The sequence below is a fragment of the Fopius arisanus genome, unplaced genomic scaffold (assembly GCF_000806365.1).
Source record: "Fopius arisanus strain USDA-PBARC FA_bdor unplaced genomic scaffold, ASM80636v1 scaffold00046, whole genome shotgun sequence".
Taxonomy (NCBI): Eukaryota; Metazoa; Arthropoda; class Insecta; order Hymenoptera; family Braconidae; genus Fopius; species Fopius arisanus.
In genome coordinates this window covers 457,948-474,663 of record NW_011887785.1, presented here as the reverse complement: position 1 = coordinate 474,663, position 16,716 = coordinate 457,948, and the positions used below count along the sequence as shown (strand labels likewise).

Here is a 16,716-nt window from a genome sequence, read left to right as displayed (position 1 = left end):
TATAATTGACATCAACAGTTATTTATTGCGATATGAAAAAATTACAGGGAGAAAAAACTGTAGAAAGTTGACATAATTAATTCGAATTCAAAGTCATGCTTAATTAATTATCTTTTTTGTTGTGAATTTTATTTTTTCTTCGCGGCTGATTGCCGATTTATCGATGACTGTCGCAGATTTGACATTCGATTCCCTGATCTCGAGCCTCCGACCACTGAAAACCGAAGAAAAATCATTGAACTCTTGAAAATCTTTTCAAAAAAAAATTAAAACTCCCAAAAATGATTTTTCTTTATCGACAAATTCAATGAATCAGTGAATGAATTAAATTTTATCACCTTCAAACACAAATTCAGTGGAAATATTCTGAACTCTACTCGCACTTTCTCTAGTAGATGCCAATCTGGTTCTCCCAGAGGAAGCCACCGAGCTCCTGGTGCTGTCACACAGACTAGGTGTCGGTGATGGCTTGAGATGCTGAGCACAAGGAAGAGAAATATTCTTAGCAGTCAGTAATTTCTTCACATAAACCTCTGCCTCCACATGACGAATAGTAAATTCAGTGATTCGTTGGAGAGCGAGATAATTCTGCTCTTCAAGTTCTCTAGTTGCAATATCTTTCTATAAAATTCAAAAGAATCTGAATTAAATCGTCTCCATTTTGATTATTCCTAATCCGAAGAATTTATCATCTCCAATTATTTTTTAAATCACGAATAAATCAATAATAAACCGAATTTTTCCTTAGAGATGGTGATTACCTCCTGGAGAAGAATCCTATCATCATCAGAGTTCTCGCACATCCTCTGGATATCCTTGTAAAGTTTCCTGAGGCTCTTCTCAGCCCTTGAAATCCTCTCCTTCTGCTCAGCCACAAGTTTTTCAATAACACCCACAGCCCTCAACTTGAGTTCCTTCTCCTCCTTGGCGACCTTGAGATCCTCCACAAGTCCCACAAGATCATCCTGCAAGCCCTGATACTCCTCCTCCTCCTGTGCCATTTGAATCTGCCTGAGTCTCATGATCTCCAGTGCCTTAACCATCTCCTCATCCAATGCCTTCCTCTGCACCTCCCCAGATGCCTCATCCTCAGAAGCCCCCAGTGACAATTTATACTTATCATTGCAAGCATTAACAATCCTCAGAGTATTTTCCATACTCCTGATCTCCTGCTCAGTTCTCCTGATGGTGGCATCGAGCCTGTCCCCCTGCTCCTGGAGCTCAGCCTTCTCCTGGGCATTCATTATCTTGAGGTACGTCGTGGTGACAGGTGCACTCACCTCAGAACACCCCATCGTCGCAATAATATTGTCATACCTCACCTGGAGGTGCTGCATCCTACACTGTCTCTCGTTGATGGCAGATTTCAACTCCAGACAATCAGAAATTGTCACTCGTTTCTCGAGATTCAGCCCCTCCTTCTGGAGTTTAATCTCAATGAGTCTCTCTTTCATTGCTGAATCAATTTGCAGGCGATATTTCTCCAAATTGTGGAGTTTGCTACCTATATTCTTGATTATCTGCTCACCCTGAGTCACCCTCAGCTCCAGAATATTCTCAGCCACTTGTTTCTCCTCGTTTATCTTCTGGATAGTCTTCAGGTGCTTCTCTCCTCCTTCCATCAGGGACGTCACGTCCTGCTTTTTAGAGCCAAGTCTTTCCAGCTCCTCGTTGGTGATCTTCAGACTCCCCTGGACTCGCCTCACGTCGTTCTCCAAATTCGTCAGCTGCGTCTGTAGCAATTTACTCACCTCCATCTTCTCGTCGAGGATCTTCTGGAGATTCTCGATTGTCTTCATTTTTCTCTCCATCTCAGCTCGACTGAAATCATCAGGTCCAATTTTTCCCAGCCTCATCTCGCACTCCTGGATCTCAAAATTGAGCTTCTGAATCGTTTCCCTCTTCTCCTGGAGCCTCTGCTCCTCTCGCACCTGGTGAACACCAAAAATCTCCACTTTTTTCAGCTCTCCGTTCTTCTGGACGTCCACTGACTTCCGGTCACCCTCCAATTCCGTTATCTTATTCGACGTCCGGAGGATCAAGTCCTGGAATCGTTTCGTCTCCTTCAGAATCCCCGATTTCCTCTTCTCCTCACCCTCCAGAATTCCCTCCAGCTGCTTCAACCGATCAGCTGCACTCACACTCTGATCTTCAACATCTCTGATGGTTGATTTAATTTCATCAATCTGTTTCGTCCAATTTCTCATTTTTTTTCTTTTACTCTCGATGGAGACCTGCGTGGACTTCACATCGGACCTCATCCTCTGGAGAAGACGCGACAGTTCCTCCAGGGATTTCTTACGTATCTGGTACTCCAGCTCGTACATCGAATTGTTCTCCACAATTTTTCGTCTCTCCTCTTTCTCCAGGAATAATTTCTTATCGAGATGTTTAATGAACTCCTCCACCTGTCGATTCGTCAGGATTTGGCTCTCCAGGAACTCCTCCGACTCGGTGAGAACCGCCATTTTGTCCTTTCCAATTTCCTTCAGGGTCTCTATCTCCCGGATGGTCTCCTGAATTCCTGTGTCTCGTTGTCGAAGGACCAGAGCACTCTGGGACCATCTCTCAATCAGTTGACCCCTTTCCTCCAGGGCTTGAACGTAGAAGTTGGACGTCCTCTCCAGGATTATTTCCATTTCACAGATTTCGTTCATTATTTGGAGGACCGAGGACTTCACGGACTCCATTTCAAGATTCAATTTCTGTCTCTTCAGTTCCAAATTCTAAAAAATCATCGAGATAATTCAATAAATATCTCACAATTAAAAACAAATTAACAAATTATTCTCCCAAAAGACCAATTATACCTTGAACTCCTTGGCATCTGATTTGATATACCTCTGGAGCAGCTCCTCATCCTCCTCCTCTTTATCCAGGACTTCCTGCCACTGGAGGAGTTTGTTCCTGTCAAAAGCCAGAGCTTCTTCAGAGCTCTTCAATTTCCCCTGGAGTTTGCACATATCTTTCCTCAGGATTTCAATCCTCTCCTCCATATTTGCCTTTTCTTTGTCGAAATTCCGGATTTCCTGGTCAATCGACGACTCTTCATGCTGTGACACCTTGAAGATGTGGTCCTCAGCATTTTTCTGCGCGGCGTATGCTGTCAGGAGTTTCTGATTGTGATTGTGCTCGACCTTGATGTTGATGATGTACTCCTCGATGGATTTTACTCGGTCTTCGTTGACTGCCAGGTCCTCCACGAGTTTTCTCTTCTGTTTTAGCTTTCTGTCGATCTTTTTATTCGATGCAATTGTTTTTATTAATTATTTTTATGGGTTAGTTCAGATTTAATTTATTTTAGTGATTGGGGAGGGAATGGGAAAATGGAATTACCTCAGACTCGAGTTTTTTATTCTCTTCGTTAGCCACCGGAATTTTAAATCCATCCTCCCAGCCTAGAGAATTTAATACCTCTTCGATGGAGCCTCTCATCTTCCCAAACAAATTCGACGATTGATCAAACAATTTGACGTTTCCCTCGCCCACAGGGAATCAAGAGTCCTGGAGCTCTTGACAGGGAAATTCCAGGATTTATTACCCTTTTACAAAAATTCAGTGTGAATATACCGAAGAAATAAAATGATTTGTTGATTTCATGTTAGAAGATAAATAAATAAAATATTAAAAAAATCATAAGTGGTGGTTCTTGAAATTGAATCGGTCGCGCCAGCGCATAGGCATGCGCTTCAGATATCTCTTACCAGATTTTAATAAAAATGATACTATATATTTCTCTGAAATAATCCCGCGAAAAAAAAAATCAAAACCAATAAAATTGCAATAAAAATGAAATTGTAAAATTAAAAAATAAAAAATCCAAGAGTGAATAAAAAATTAATTTCCCCAATTTTTTTAAACCAAGTGAAAACGTGCAGTGATGCACGCACGCGCGGTAGCGCGCGCATGTGCAGAGTGGTGCAGCGATTGCGCGGGTGGCGCCCTCGAATATGAACGGCAGTATTGGTGAATCCAGAGGCCCCGTAACAGGACAAAGCCCATGCCCTCCCCTGTAATGCCACAGGGTCGGTGGTATCCTCCCGTGTTCACCAACTCTCAGTTTAAAAAAATTTATCCATTAAATCCCACGTCTCAACCCCCCTGTTGCCCCTCACTGCAATCACAACCCCCCGAAATAGAACAATTACCCCGTGGTGAATGAAGAGGGAGAGAAAACGTCGGAGGAAAAAAAAAAACGTGCGATACAGTGGGCCAAGAATAATGCGTGTGTGTTACTGTGATAAAACCCATAGGACAAGGAAGTGTTGAGGTTTCATGTGCTGTGGGGGTGGGGGGAGGGGGGCAATGAAAAAAATAATAATTCAAAAAAAAGGAGTGAAGTATCTAGGATAATACGAGGACGAGTGAGAAAATCAGCGAGGGGGGGGACGAGGCCTGAGGAGAGAGTGAACTACAGAACAAGTGAGTGGAGTTTTTCATTTTTTTTTTTTTCACTTCAACGTACGTGTGAGTGGAAATAATTATTAAATAGAAAATGGAGTGATGTTTATTTTCAAGGAAATCCTGGGAAAATTGGCAAGTGATTCTGGCTGTGGGGAGGACGTGAAATCATAGCTCAGCGTGTGTGAGGGAGAGGGAGAGATGAAGTTGGAAAAAAATGAGTAAAAAAACGTGCCTGAGATGGACGCTACTCCGAGCACTTCCGTTCGCTAATTGAGCGTGACTTTTCGCTCTTTTTCGGGGTTTCAGTTGTCTCGAGGCTTTTTCTTTTTTTTTTTTTATTGAATTTTCGTCTGGTTGTTGTCGTGGATGTTGATGGTGATCCTGGGGATATTGGCGAGCTGAACTCATGGTGGATACACCGAGGGCTTTTCTGTCCCCTTCTCCTGTCATTTTCTTCATCCCTCTCTTGTTGTAAAGAAACTTTCGGAGTGAGAACACACCTGCTTTCCAATGCATTGTCGGTGAGACTCTTCACGTGTTGGGGATCAAGTCATTGTGTGGGTGATGTCTCACTTGTGATCTCTTAATTTTTTTTTATCGTTTTATGAATTTTTTGGAAATTTTTCAGTGATTTTAGGTCGTGAGTTTTTGGGGTTGAATTTTGGAGTGGAGGGTTGGGGATTTTTGGAGATCATCTCCAGGTATCTGTTCGGTTTTTTGGGTCCGGTGGTGGTGATCATAACACCTCGAGAAGAATCCAGAATTTTTTCTCGATAATTTAATTCATTTTACGACACCTGGGGATTTTTTTGTGCGAAGAAATGATTTTTAATTTTTTTCTTCATTTTTTTCTTTCAGACGTTCTGCAGATACATTTCGTATATGGCGTATTTTGTAACAAAATGTGATACATGGTCAGTAAGGACTACTCTGTACTTCCAATGTCACCATGAGATGCATCGAGATTTAACGGAGGTAATTACAACTCCATAATTCCATATTTCAGTGAGAGAAAAATTCTCCCTCACCATCTCCCCCAAAAACTGATGAATAACTCCGAAACTGCGGGACCCACAAAAAATTTTGTTATTACCTTTTTTGTGGAGCCAATCGAGAGCTGCAAATAATGTGATAACAAAAATTTCGCCATCTCCCGTAGATTGCGAGATATTCACCAATTGCTCATCCGTTAGCCGAGCCCTTTATCACTTCATCGTTAATCCAATTGTTTATTGTTTACTGGTGAATGAAGATGAGTTGAAAAAGTGAAATAAATAATAAACTAAATGTAATCCTAGCTTGTAGTTAACAATGAGAAGGATGAGGTGGAAAAATGATGGATAACGAGATGGGAAACTTACAGGACTTATGCTCCACGCATTGATGGGTATATGCTTTTCCTGTAGGAGACCCACTAGCTGTCGGCTTAATAACAAGATTTCTGAGCACATATCGGCATCGGTAACACCCCTCCATGTTTGTCTGGAGGAGCAAGGAGGAGCAGAACTGGGCTCGTGTGACGCCGTGGCTCGCAGGGCACAGGTAAATCCAATTGAATCCTCAATAAATATTATCAATTGCTATTAATAAATTATCGACAGGTTAAAACAAGTGAGCAACTGGGGGAAACAACTAGTGTTAAATCGTGGGAGACCGAGGTAGGATTTACCAGGGGTGGATGTGAGGATTGGGGACAACAGCAAACCATGGCCAATACCATCAGCAATATGAAAATGACAAACCCCATCAAGGGGCTTGTCAGCAAACGAAGAAAAAGGTTTACTGAAGATGGATTCGACCTGGATCTCACCTGTGAGTCCATTCTCTCAAATTTCAAAATTCCATTCAAATTATCAATTTTGTTGATAAAATATTTGATTAATTATAATTAAAAATCGGTATAATTGGCAAATTAGGATGAGTAATGGGAGAATTATGATTTTTTAAATTGCAGATATAAGAGATAATTTAATAGCGATGGGATTCCCTGCGGAAAAACTCGAGGGTGTGTACAGAAATCACATAGACGATGTGGTAAAATTTTTAGAATCCAAGCACAAGGATCACTACAAAATTTATAATCTCTGTTCTGAGAGATCGTATGATTGTAAAAAATTCAAGCAGCGTGTGGCAACGTACGCATTTGCCGATCACAATCCACCGAAATTGGAGCTGATAAGGCCATTCTGCGAGGATGTGCATGCCTGGTTGTCGCAGGACAGAAAAAATGTTGCTGCTGTTCACTGTAAAGCGGGAAAGGGTAGAACTGGTGTGATGGTGTGTTGCTATTTGCTGCACATCAGGCAATTTGCCACTGCACCTGACGCACTCAATTTTTACGGAATTAAAAGAACGACTGATAAAAAAGGTGTTACGATACCTTCGCAGAGGAGGTACGTGGGGTACTACGCTACCTTGGTACAGGAGAGCTTGAATTATCAACCCATAACTCTGATACTGAGGAAGATACTGTTGGATCCAGTACCGATATTTAATGGGGGTCAAGGCTGTGAGTTGTTTGCCATTTTTTTTACTTAATTATTGATTTAAATTATCTTTTTTTTTATCTAGATTTATCAAGAGGATCAATATTTTATTGTTATTAATTACAGACTTGCATTTTGTGATATGGGAATCCGAGAAGCGAATATTTAGCTCAGAAACAATTGAAGTTAGAAAAGGAATGCCGTCTATATCAATTTCGATTGATCATAATGTTCCATTAACTGGTGACATTCGTGTAGATTTTTTTAATAAAAAGCCAAAAATGAAGAGAAAAGTGAGTAAAAAATTGATTTAAAAAAAATCACTGTGGATTTCTGGTTTGTTGATTTGAATTAATCAATTCTGGAATTTTATTTTCAGGAGAAAATGTTCCATTTTTGGTTCAATACATTTTTTGTACGTGATTACTTGCCACCTGATTACGGTGATAATGGTGAATTGCCAGGGGAACGTTCGACGAGAGCACTAAGTTGTGACGGTACTGCCATGGAATTGCCAATGGTAACTTCACACTCAAAAGCAAGGACCAGTTCATTGGCGAGTCTTGGCCCAAAACCACCAACACTGGTACTGGCTATTGACAAATGGGGATTGGACGATGCGCATAAAGACAAACACCATAAACTTTATAGTGCGGATTTTAAGGTACACAGTAATACCTTCAAAAAATCGAAATATCTCCCAATTTAATCTACCCACAAAAATTTTCGTACTTCCCTTTTTTCTGGCAGTTCTTCCCCTCTTTAAAAAAGATCTTATCAAAAATTTCGGTATCTATCCTAGATTCCGAGTTATTCCTCTAAAACCAAATCTCTTGTTTTCCATTTTTTCCAATGGAAGGAAAGAGAAGGAGAAATATTTTTTGGAAAATTACGGATTCTCTTGAATGAATTAAATACTCTCGTTGCAGGTGAGTTTACTGATGCATCGACAGTGGGAAGTAACAGGAAGTGGTATAACCCAGACAGTACCAACAATGGTCCCCAGAGCGGATGTACAAATAGGTATGAGTGGACAGGAGACACCGAGTGAATCGAGTGAGGCTGACAGCAGTGAATGTGAAACAACGGGTGACGAGGACGGATGGGAATCAGGTGAGTTCTCACTATCACTCGTTGCTAAACGTCAATCAATAACGCACAGCATTAGCCGTACAACACATCACCAACAGCCACAACAACAAGAACAACACAACAGTACTAGTCCAATGGGTATGACGGGTGATAATGATAAAAATCAACAGAGTGCTGATGATTCAAATGCCTCTAACTTATTCACGAGATCAGTAACACTCACAGATACATGATTACCTGCTCTACATATTTTTTTTTATCCTTTCTTGATCAATTGATTTATCGATTGTAAGAAATTCATTGTCTGTGGATATATTTGTTTATTATTATTTTCTATTCACACGAAAAAAAAAAACACTTTTCGCATTTTGCTCTCTTGTTATCTTTGTCACGCACACATCGAGTCTATCCAGAGTTTGAGGGAGAGGGATTTTTAGTTTGTGGTTAAAAATAAAAATCACCTTTTCATATCAGCAGAGAAGATGTGTTGGTTTTTGGGGAATATCTGGGGATTTACGAGAGATATCGAAATTTTTGGTAGGAGCTTTTTTGGAGACGGAAAGACCATCTTTGAAAAAGATTATTATGAAAATTTCAGTATTTCGATCAGGTGTGGAGATATTCGTCGATAACCAACTTGTCAATTCGATGCCGATTTTATCAAACTTTTGGAGCACAAGTTTTAATTCACCCTGGGATTCAGGCATGCACTTGTAGTTGCGTATAATGGTAAAGTGCACATACCATTCACATAATTTAACAATCCTCAGAGTTAAGTATCTGTAGATGGAATTGCTTGTTTCGTTTTATTTCTAAGACTGACTCTAAACGTTCCGTTGACTCGTCGTATTCGAAGGGAAATTAAATTTCTCCCTAAATTCTTAATTAACTATGCCATTTCGTCGATTTATTGATGATTGTTGTTTTATTTAATTTTAATGACGATACGATCGCGCTAATCTCTGTACAATGTGCACTAGTTTAATCTACTTATTAGATTAGTTGAGCGTTGATTAAATATTTATGATTGATGCACTCTCAACTGTCTCCAGTGTAATCAACTACCGACGATTTGAATTCCCTGGGAATTATCGAGTGGAATTTAATTACATTATGAATTCATTGATTCTCGGTCTGTTGGCTTTTGATTGGCGATTTAAAAGATAAATAATTGCGGTAAAGTGGTCTACGGAGTGAACAAAAGGAATTTTTGTGATGTATTTTAATTAGATTTTATTATTTCGGGGTATTTACTGATTTTTTATCATCAATTCCAGAGCTGGGGAATTCACTGATCGATTTTATCGTTTAATATTCTCATTTTTAATCGAGAAAATTGAATAACGATTAATCGAATTTTCCAGTCGAATTTTCCAGTCGAAATTTTTCCTGATTACATGTGGAAAATTCATAAAATTAATTGTATAAATTTAATTGAATGTCCAGCTCTGATGAATTACGATTGCGCGGGACAATCTTATTACGGAATATTTCAAATTAACTCAAAGTTATGGATACGAATTAATTAATTATTGTACAATGATTACGTTGTGATATTATAGTGTTACGAATTGATTTGTGTGGATGAATTTTCCTCGTCTCAATTCCCATTTTATTTATCAATAATCGTTTGACGTATGAGCACGTGGGATTTAAAAAAAAAATCATTTTGGTGCACACGATTTGTTATTTGTCATGGTTTTCCCTGGTTGAGCATGAATGATCACATGCATGAGTATAATGTATGATCGCACAGAGAGAAATTGGATAAAATTTAATGAGTCGATTTGCTATCGAATCATTATGATATATTTTTTTTTTCGGAATGAGATTTCATCATTAAATGGGTAAACGTTGATTATTTGAATTGAATCAGTAATTATTGGGGTACTGATTATACGGATTATTTTAATTTATCTGTTGTTGAGTTGCCGATGATTTTTCATACGTCTCGTACACGTCAAAAATGAGAATAATTTTGAAAAAAAATGTGTGTCTGTTACCATTCAGTGGACTTGGATCAGCGGGTGGGCCGTTATCGTCTGCTATCGGATGGAGGAATGATAGATGTTTTGTGAGCCCCACGTCGATTCACGCATTATCCCTCACAGCCATCTTTAATTCATCCCTTCGAGCAACAAATTATCACGCTAATGAGCATTCATTGAATTCAATCACGAGACAGAGGGATAAGTGAGAAGTTTTAGCGAGAACTCCTGGTGACTTGGTCTTTGAGAATTCGTGGGTTTTTTTTAAATAAACGAGCGATAAAGATATATTTTTTAATTGCTTTGTTAATTGGAGTAACTCAGTTATCATTGTTTCATGATTTTTATTGTTTCGAGGATCGGGGGAGAGATAAAATCGAATTAATCGTCAGCGTTTTGTAATTATGAGAGAGATATTTCAAATTACTACATTTAATTAGTGCACTTGATTCTCGCACATCCTTAACAAATAAAAATTCACAAAACAATCCGACAATCGTTCATTCCCAACGACGGGATTAATGGCCTTAACAAAGTCCACGTAGATTTTTGGTTAATCACCTAGTTGAACTAGGCAATTATCTGTCTAAAGAATGCGCTCATCGATTCAACTGTACAATTGCATTCGATGATTTCCATTTTTGATGAAGAAAAATAGTCAAGAAAATTCAACTTTGCTACAACTGAGTTAATTACCTGAAAAAAAAAATCCCAAGAGACCTCGCCGGTGGAAAAAACTAGCCCCGAAAATTTCGCTCCACGAATTCTCACCCTAGAAAAAAAAGAAAAATTTGGCAAATGTCTTAAATAAATTGTTCACTTCCCAGGAATCGGATGGAGTAATGCGCGGGTGATTCAGGGGTGGTGAGCAATATTAATAATTAATTGGAAATGCGAGGTGGAAGCATCGCCATCTTTGAAACCCCTCGTCAGAGGGAAGGGGGTGGGTAGGCGAAATGGCAGCGCCCACCTTAGGCACCTCGCATTTTTAAATAATTATTGAAATTGTTTATTCGCTCCAAATCATTCTGGGTTTGTTTTATTTTTTATTGGGGGAGTGAACAATTTTTTTAAGACATTTTTCATCAGTCTATACCGATTCTGGGCTGAGAAATCGACCGGCCAAATTTTTTGCTGGAGCTTTAGTGTTTTTTTTTCCCCGGAGGCCTCTTATCATATTGATTTTTCAATGATTTTATAGTGATACGAGTGAGGGAAGTGCGAGAGTGATAGAGCGTCGATAATGATTACACCACATCTGTAATTAATTGATGATTAAGGAGAGAAATAAACCCTGAGGGGAGGAAACTAACGAGTATAAAAATGATAGGACTATTTTCATAAGTGATAAATTGTAAGTCAATAATCATCGCGTAGAGTGCGAGAAAATCGTGAGCTTGTGAGATCGATCTGAAGAGATAAATTTTACAGTGGCTTCGGGGAGACGAGAATAATCGATGAATGTCTGGGTTATTACCGCTAATTGAAGCTGATGAATTAAAATTCATTAGCGAAATGAAAAAAAAAAGTGAAAGCACTTCCGAGTTTTTTCGAAAAATCTCGAAATCCACGAGAGATATCAAAATTTTTGTAATAACATTTTTTGCAGTTGGGAATTAGTTCTACAAAAAAGATCCTGAAAAAATTTCGATATCTCTCATAGATCTCGAGATTTTCTCTGAAAACTGGACAAACGTCAGAATTGAATTCCATCTTTTTATTATTTCGCTAGTGAATTGAAGAGAATCAGAATAAATCGTGGGATTTTATGATTTCTCATCCACTTTTTATATCAGAGGAGAAAAAAAATGGTGACCATTGATTGAATGGTCATCTGTGGAATGATTTGTATAAACGATTGAATAATCTCAATGAATGGGGATGAAATTAATAAAAGTTTATATGCGGCATGTGTGAGGCTAATTCATTGTATATTTGAGTACGTACCTTCCCTGCATTTCGTAAAAAGCCGAACGAATGCAAAACAAATCGTAATAATAATAAAAAAAAAGAATATTTCAAAAATATGATAATTATGTAAATCTTCAATCAAAACGACAAAATAATAATAATATTAATAGATAGAGGTGTGATGTGTGTGAAAGGAAGAATCTCACGAGAGTACATTTATTTTTTCGAATAAAAATGAATTTTTCCACCGGAAAATTGTAAATCTAATGATTTTATCGTTTAATTTATCGATTCAATCAAATATTCTGTTCTCCTTCACTGACGATTATTTTTTATTCAATTCAACGAGTTGGCGAATGATAAACAAAGACTTGTAACATAATGGCCACAGTAAGACCGAAGAAAGAGAAATTCGACGATTAAGATTAATGTTAATTATCAATTAATTAATTTTTGTACAAAACTGTCATGAATGAATTTTCTTTATTTTCAATCGAATGATCATTGGTTGCGTATGCACATTTAATTGTAGTTTATATTCTGTTATTTTGGACAAATATTCGATTGTTAATCAGGAGTGAGTGGACATGAAGTGCGAATGGATAAAGAAACGAATCTATCTAGAATTAATAAAAAAAAACAGACAAACAAAAAAATGTGTATTATAGTACAGATAATTCGTCGCCGAGAATGTCATCGGTTTTCATTTCTCATTAATTTCACCTCGCAATATCTATTTCACTGGGAAAAAAACATCAACAAATTATCAAACAAGAATCAAACAATTGATTAATTAATTCATTGATGTCTGAATTATTTTAATCACTGGGAAATTGATTGGCAATTTGTTATTTTTTTTTTCTTTCTAAAAAATTCTCATTTCTTTTCATTTCTTTCACAATTGCATGATGTACTTGCTTTTTTTATAAACAAATAGTGTAGTACACGGTGAGGAGATGGTCGCTCGGTACTTGAAGACTCGATAATTGGCTTTCACGGTTAAATTTATTGAATTAATTTGATTAATAGTACGTAAAAAATTGGAGGATAAATTCTTAATTGAAAAAAAAAAATGGGTCTGATTACAGGGGAGTCCACGTATTTGTGACTTTGAGACATGACTGATGGCGGGCCAATCAGAGATAAACCTCACAGACGATCAACTCCTGACTGCAACACTACAACAGTCGATTTAAAAAAAATCATTCAATAAATATAATTTTATATCGAATCGAATCAGTTCGATTTGCCATCAGCCATCGCATCTCCCGTCTGTCATCCGCATGAGAAATGAATATTTTCTGTAGATTTTTTTTTTATATTATAATAATCAATTCGATCCTGTCGTGAATTTTTTTTTGCAAGCACTTTTTGCTGATTTTTTTTTATCGGAAGCGGTTCCAGGGAGGGAATCTCTGGTGTTCGGGGTTTAGGGGATGGGAGGGCAATGGGATTTTCGTTATGAGAATTTTTTTCAGCTCTTGGGGATTATTTTATTAATTACTTTAATCAGCTGATCGTGAGATTTATTTTGTAGAGGAATCAATTTTTTTTACATCGATATCTCGGAGAATATTGATTTTAGGAGAAAATATCAAGAGACATTTTCTCTCGGAAATTTCATTCACTCCAAAAAAGTTATTCATGATTTTTTCCGTGAAATCGATGCCTCTCGAAATAAATCGAGTGCAGCTCGAGCCGAAAATTCTCTCAACCCTGCAATAGCAACAAATGTAATTCTGTACATTGAAATTTTAATTAAACGACAAAAAATCGATAAATTCGCAATTAACATAATAAAAATAATGATAAAAAATTGATAAATCGTGGATACCCGGCAATTGTGATTTAAGATGATTTTTATTTTATTTTTTCTAACGCACTAGTTGAAGATTCCCGTAGGATATTAAACTTATTATTTATTTGTCTGACTCGTACTTGACAATTACCCCTGGATGAGACAGTACGACGTCCGGTCCATTATTTATTTCACGTATGAAAAAAAAAACATTTTGTCGTGTTAAAACCGATAAGTCCCCGAAAAAAATCGTGCGCATGGAAAAAAAAAACGAAAGAGAGATTGTGACCAATTGAATTCTTTCCAGGTATATTTTTGTATAAACATTTATTAGAAGTCTCTAAAAAAAAATCGATAACTTCAGTGAAATTTGCCTAGAGAGTACAAACAAGACGACTTGATCTCAGATAGATTAAGAATTAAAAAAAAAAGTGAAAGAAAGTAATTGTGCTTGAGCGATCAATTTAGCTCGTTAAAATAATTAATTTTTCTCACGTTGAGGCGAGTTAGAACATGAATTTGATATTATCCTTCCAACAGTCGAAGCTGAAAGCACCATAACCCAATAATAAATAGATCGATAGTAATTCGAGAGAAATATCAAGTGAAATCTATGATTTCATTTGAATTCCAGTGGATACGAGATGCGATGGAATTAACGACTTTTCGTTTAATAATTCAAGGACATTAATTGGATTGTCGTGTGCTTACGAGTGCATCCATTACCCTCGTCCTCCTTTTTTCCAATTTATCTTTTTCATACAGACATTTATTATTTTTAAGGGGATATGTATTACTTTATGTTGCTAGAGAAATAAAAGTGACACTCAGAAATCGATTAATATTAAAACCACTTGTTTTTATTTGTCGATCTTGAATTTACCACTTGAAGACACAATTTTTGTCCTGAAGAGACTGGAGGCATTGGATCCAATTGATTTCATCTTCCCCTGCCTCTTCCACTACGATTAAAAGCTCCCCTGCCCCTTCCAGAGACTTTACCCTTCGGTGGTGGTGATTTCGGGCGAAGGGCTTCGATCCTCTCGGTGCAGCCAGTGGTTATTTGCCCAGTGGAGAAATAACTGCTGTAAAGATCGGTATTAAAATTTGTATTCGTCAATTCAGGTCCCACTGTCAGCCATCCTGGCCTGATGGTGCTGTCACGACCGAATAAATGGAGTCTGCAAAATTAAAATGAGAGATATAAAAATGATCTATCCCAGTTCACCTGAACGAGCATTTTTTTTTGATAATAAAAAATACCTTCTCCTTCCCAAACAAAAATGCTCAATAATATGAAAAATCTCCACGGGTTTCTCGATGGATCCATACTCTGGCTCCTCAGAGATGATCAAATCAATGTCGACATTGGCATGAATAAAATCCCCATCAGTGGATCTTCGGACAGTTCCCTTGATCCCCATGAGACAGTGTTCCTTCGTTCGCTGGAGTACAGCCTTGCTGTCGAGGTTCTTGCTGTGTCCAGGATTATCGATATTAGTCCTGATCCAGCAGATGTCCTCGCATCTTCTGAATCCCCATTTCCTCAGGCAATATCTCCCCATGTCAAGGCCATCGCTGCTACCACACCACAGGAATACAAAACTCCTGTTGGCAGCCACTTCACCGATGTCCAGCTCCATAATCTGATCCCAATTCCACAACTCGACGTTTGTCACTCCACAGGTTCTCTGGTACTCCTCCAGTGGTGGCTCAATCAGAATAACATCGAATTTGCAATTGAGTTCTTTGAAATTGTAATTTGAGAGTTTTGTCTTGAGGTACATTGGGGGTGTTGCTGTCTCTGATATCAAATCGTCTTTCAGTTTTATCAGCTCTCGGAGCTTTGGGTACTCCTCGAATCTGTCGGCTAGACCCACGTCTCTGATAAAATTCTGGGGACGTTGGCCGGTGTCTATGAAGTGCTGGCAGTAGTCGTTATGGGGATTTGATGATTGGGTGCCTTTTAAAAATGTCGATGAGTCCTTGTAGACTATCTCGTCAGCTGGTTGAATACTTGAATTGTGGCCCTTGGATTTATCATCATCGCTGTCCTGGGATTTTGTACGGGATTTTTTTCTCTCGGTGTTGTCCACGTCTGTTCCCAGGATCTGGCGTAACTCGTCGACACTCGAGACGCCGAGCTGAAAGGTTTGAAAAATCACGATCAAATCATTTATCAAATTAATTTTGTGACTCCCAGTTATCAATTATTATAAAATTTTTATTAATAAGATAATATTAATTTTAACGCGAAATGACAATTGAATTTTCAAGTCAGTAGAATTTTTTTATTCCATGTCTTGAATTTAAAAAAAAAACGTACCGTTTGCGCGAGTAATTTTTTACGTTTCTGCGATCTTTCTCTAAGTGCCTGGAGCATTTTAAACAAAAAATCAATTCTTCACTGTACAAATAAAATAAATAAATTGGAGATAAATTTTTGGGGTTAGACTGCTCCAAAACACTTTTTTATGGATTCCATAGCAATCGCATTGTTTTTCAAAATTTCCCTCGCCTTCTGTCACTGAAAAATTGATTCTAAGTAATTGCAATTGAGTGAGCAATTAAAAATTGTTGCATTTCTGGTTATTAACATCTACAAGGTCCAACACACAAAACACATATAATTATTATTTTAGTTTGAATGCATCACAGAAGGGGGAAGTCCCTTCGAGTCTGGGTAATTTGAAAATTCTCATTAAATTTTCATTATTATTATCAATTTTATTTATCAAATAATAATTAATTCCTGATCAATTATCAATTATTCTTCTAAATAAGCAATAATTACGTACTTTCAATAATTAATTATATATTTAATCTAATCAATCGTAATTTTTAATTAATCGCAGACTTATGGTATTTAAAAAAATGAAATATAAAATATTCTGGAATAGAAAAAATCCTTGGGATATTATCGATCACCTCCTCAATTCATATTTTCGAAATACAAAAGAATCTCAGATGGAAACAATAAGTGATAGACATGTGTTTTGCTTTGTCCAGAGTCCCAGAATTTCCCAAGATGTAAACA

At 37.6% G+C, this 16,716-nt stretch overlaps 3 protein-coding genes across 7 annotated transcripts; 1 reads left to right on the top strand and 2 right to left on the bottom strand.

Moving 5' to 3' along the window:
• Positions 1-93: 93 nt before the first annotated feature.
• On the bottom strand, positions 94-3,745 carry LOC105267391 (Coiled-coil domain containing protein 39). Of its 2 annotated transcripts, XM_011306220.1 has the most exons (5): positions 3,337-3,745; positions 2,811-3,236; positions 762-2,726; positions 339-621; positions 94-214 (listed from the first exon to the last, which is right to left on the bottom strand). In XM_011306220.1, exons 1-5 carry the CDS (start codon positions 3,433-3,435, stop codon positions 129-131), a joined length of 2,859 nt encoding a protein of 952 aa, XP_011304522.1. In that variant the 5' UTR covers positions 3,436-3,745; the 3' UTR covers positions 94-128. The 2 variants fall into 2 exon arrangements, with proteins under 2 accessions (XP_011304522.1, XP_011304524.1); XM_011306222.1 differs by lacking the exon at positions 94-214 and having other exon boundaries at positions 440-617.
• Positions 3,746-3,901: 156 nt separating this feature from the next.
• On the top strand, positions 3,902-14,277 carry Pten (phosphatase and tensin-like protein). Of its 4 annotated transcripts, none has more exons than XM_011306218.1 (9): positions 3,905-4,422; positions 5,263-5,379; positions 5,703-5,946; positions 6,006-6,216; positions 6,359-6,913; positions 7,017-7,183; positions 7,270-7,554; positions 7,820-8,003; positions 9,993-11,536. In XM_011306218.1, the coding sequence occupies exons 3-9, from the start codon at positions 5,773-5,775 to the stop codon at positions 10,058-10,060; spliced, it is 1,644 nt and encodes a 547-aa protein (XP_011304520.1). In that variant the 5' UTR covers positions 3,905-4,422; positions 5,263-5,379; positions 5,703-5,772; the 3' UTR covers positions 10,061-11,536. The 4 variants fall into 4 exon arrangements, with proteins under 4 accessions (XP_011304519.1, XP_011304518.1, XP_011304520.1 ...); XM_011306219.1 differs by lacking the exon at positions 9,993-11,536 and adding an exon at positions 12,970-14,277 and having other exon boundaries at positions 3,906-4,422; XM_011306217.1 differs by lacking the exon at positions 9,993-11,536 and having other exon boundaries at positions 3,902-4,422; positions 5,768-5,946; positions 7,820-9,955.
• Positions 14,278-14,517: 240 nt separating this feature from the next.
• Mettl14 (methyltransferase like 14) lies at positions 14,518-16,315 on the bottom strand. Its single transcript, XM_011306215.1, has 3 exons — positions 16,006-16,315; positions 14,943-15,823; positions 14,518-14,860 (listed from the first exon to the last, which is right to left on the bottom strand). The coding sequence occupies exons 1-3, from the start codon at positions 16,060-16,062 to the stop codon at positions 14,620-14,622; spliced, it is 1,179 nt and encodes a 392-aa protein (XP_011304517.1). The 5' UTR covers positions 16,063-16,315; the 3' UTR covers positions 14,518-14,619.
• Positions 16,316-16,716: the final 401 nt, after the last annotated feature.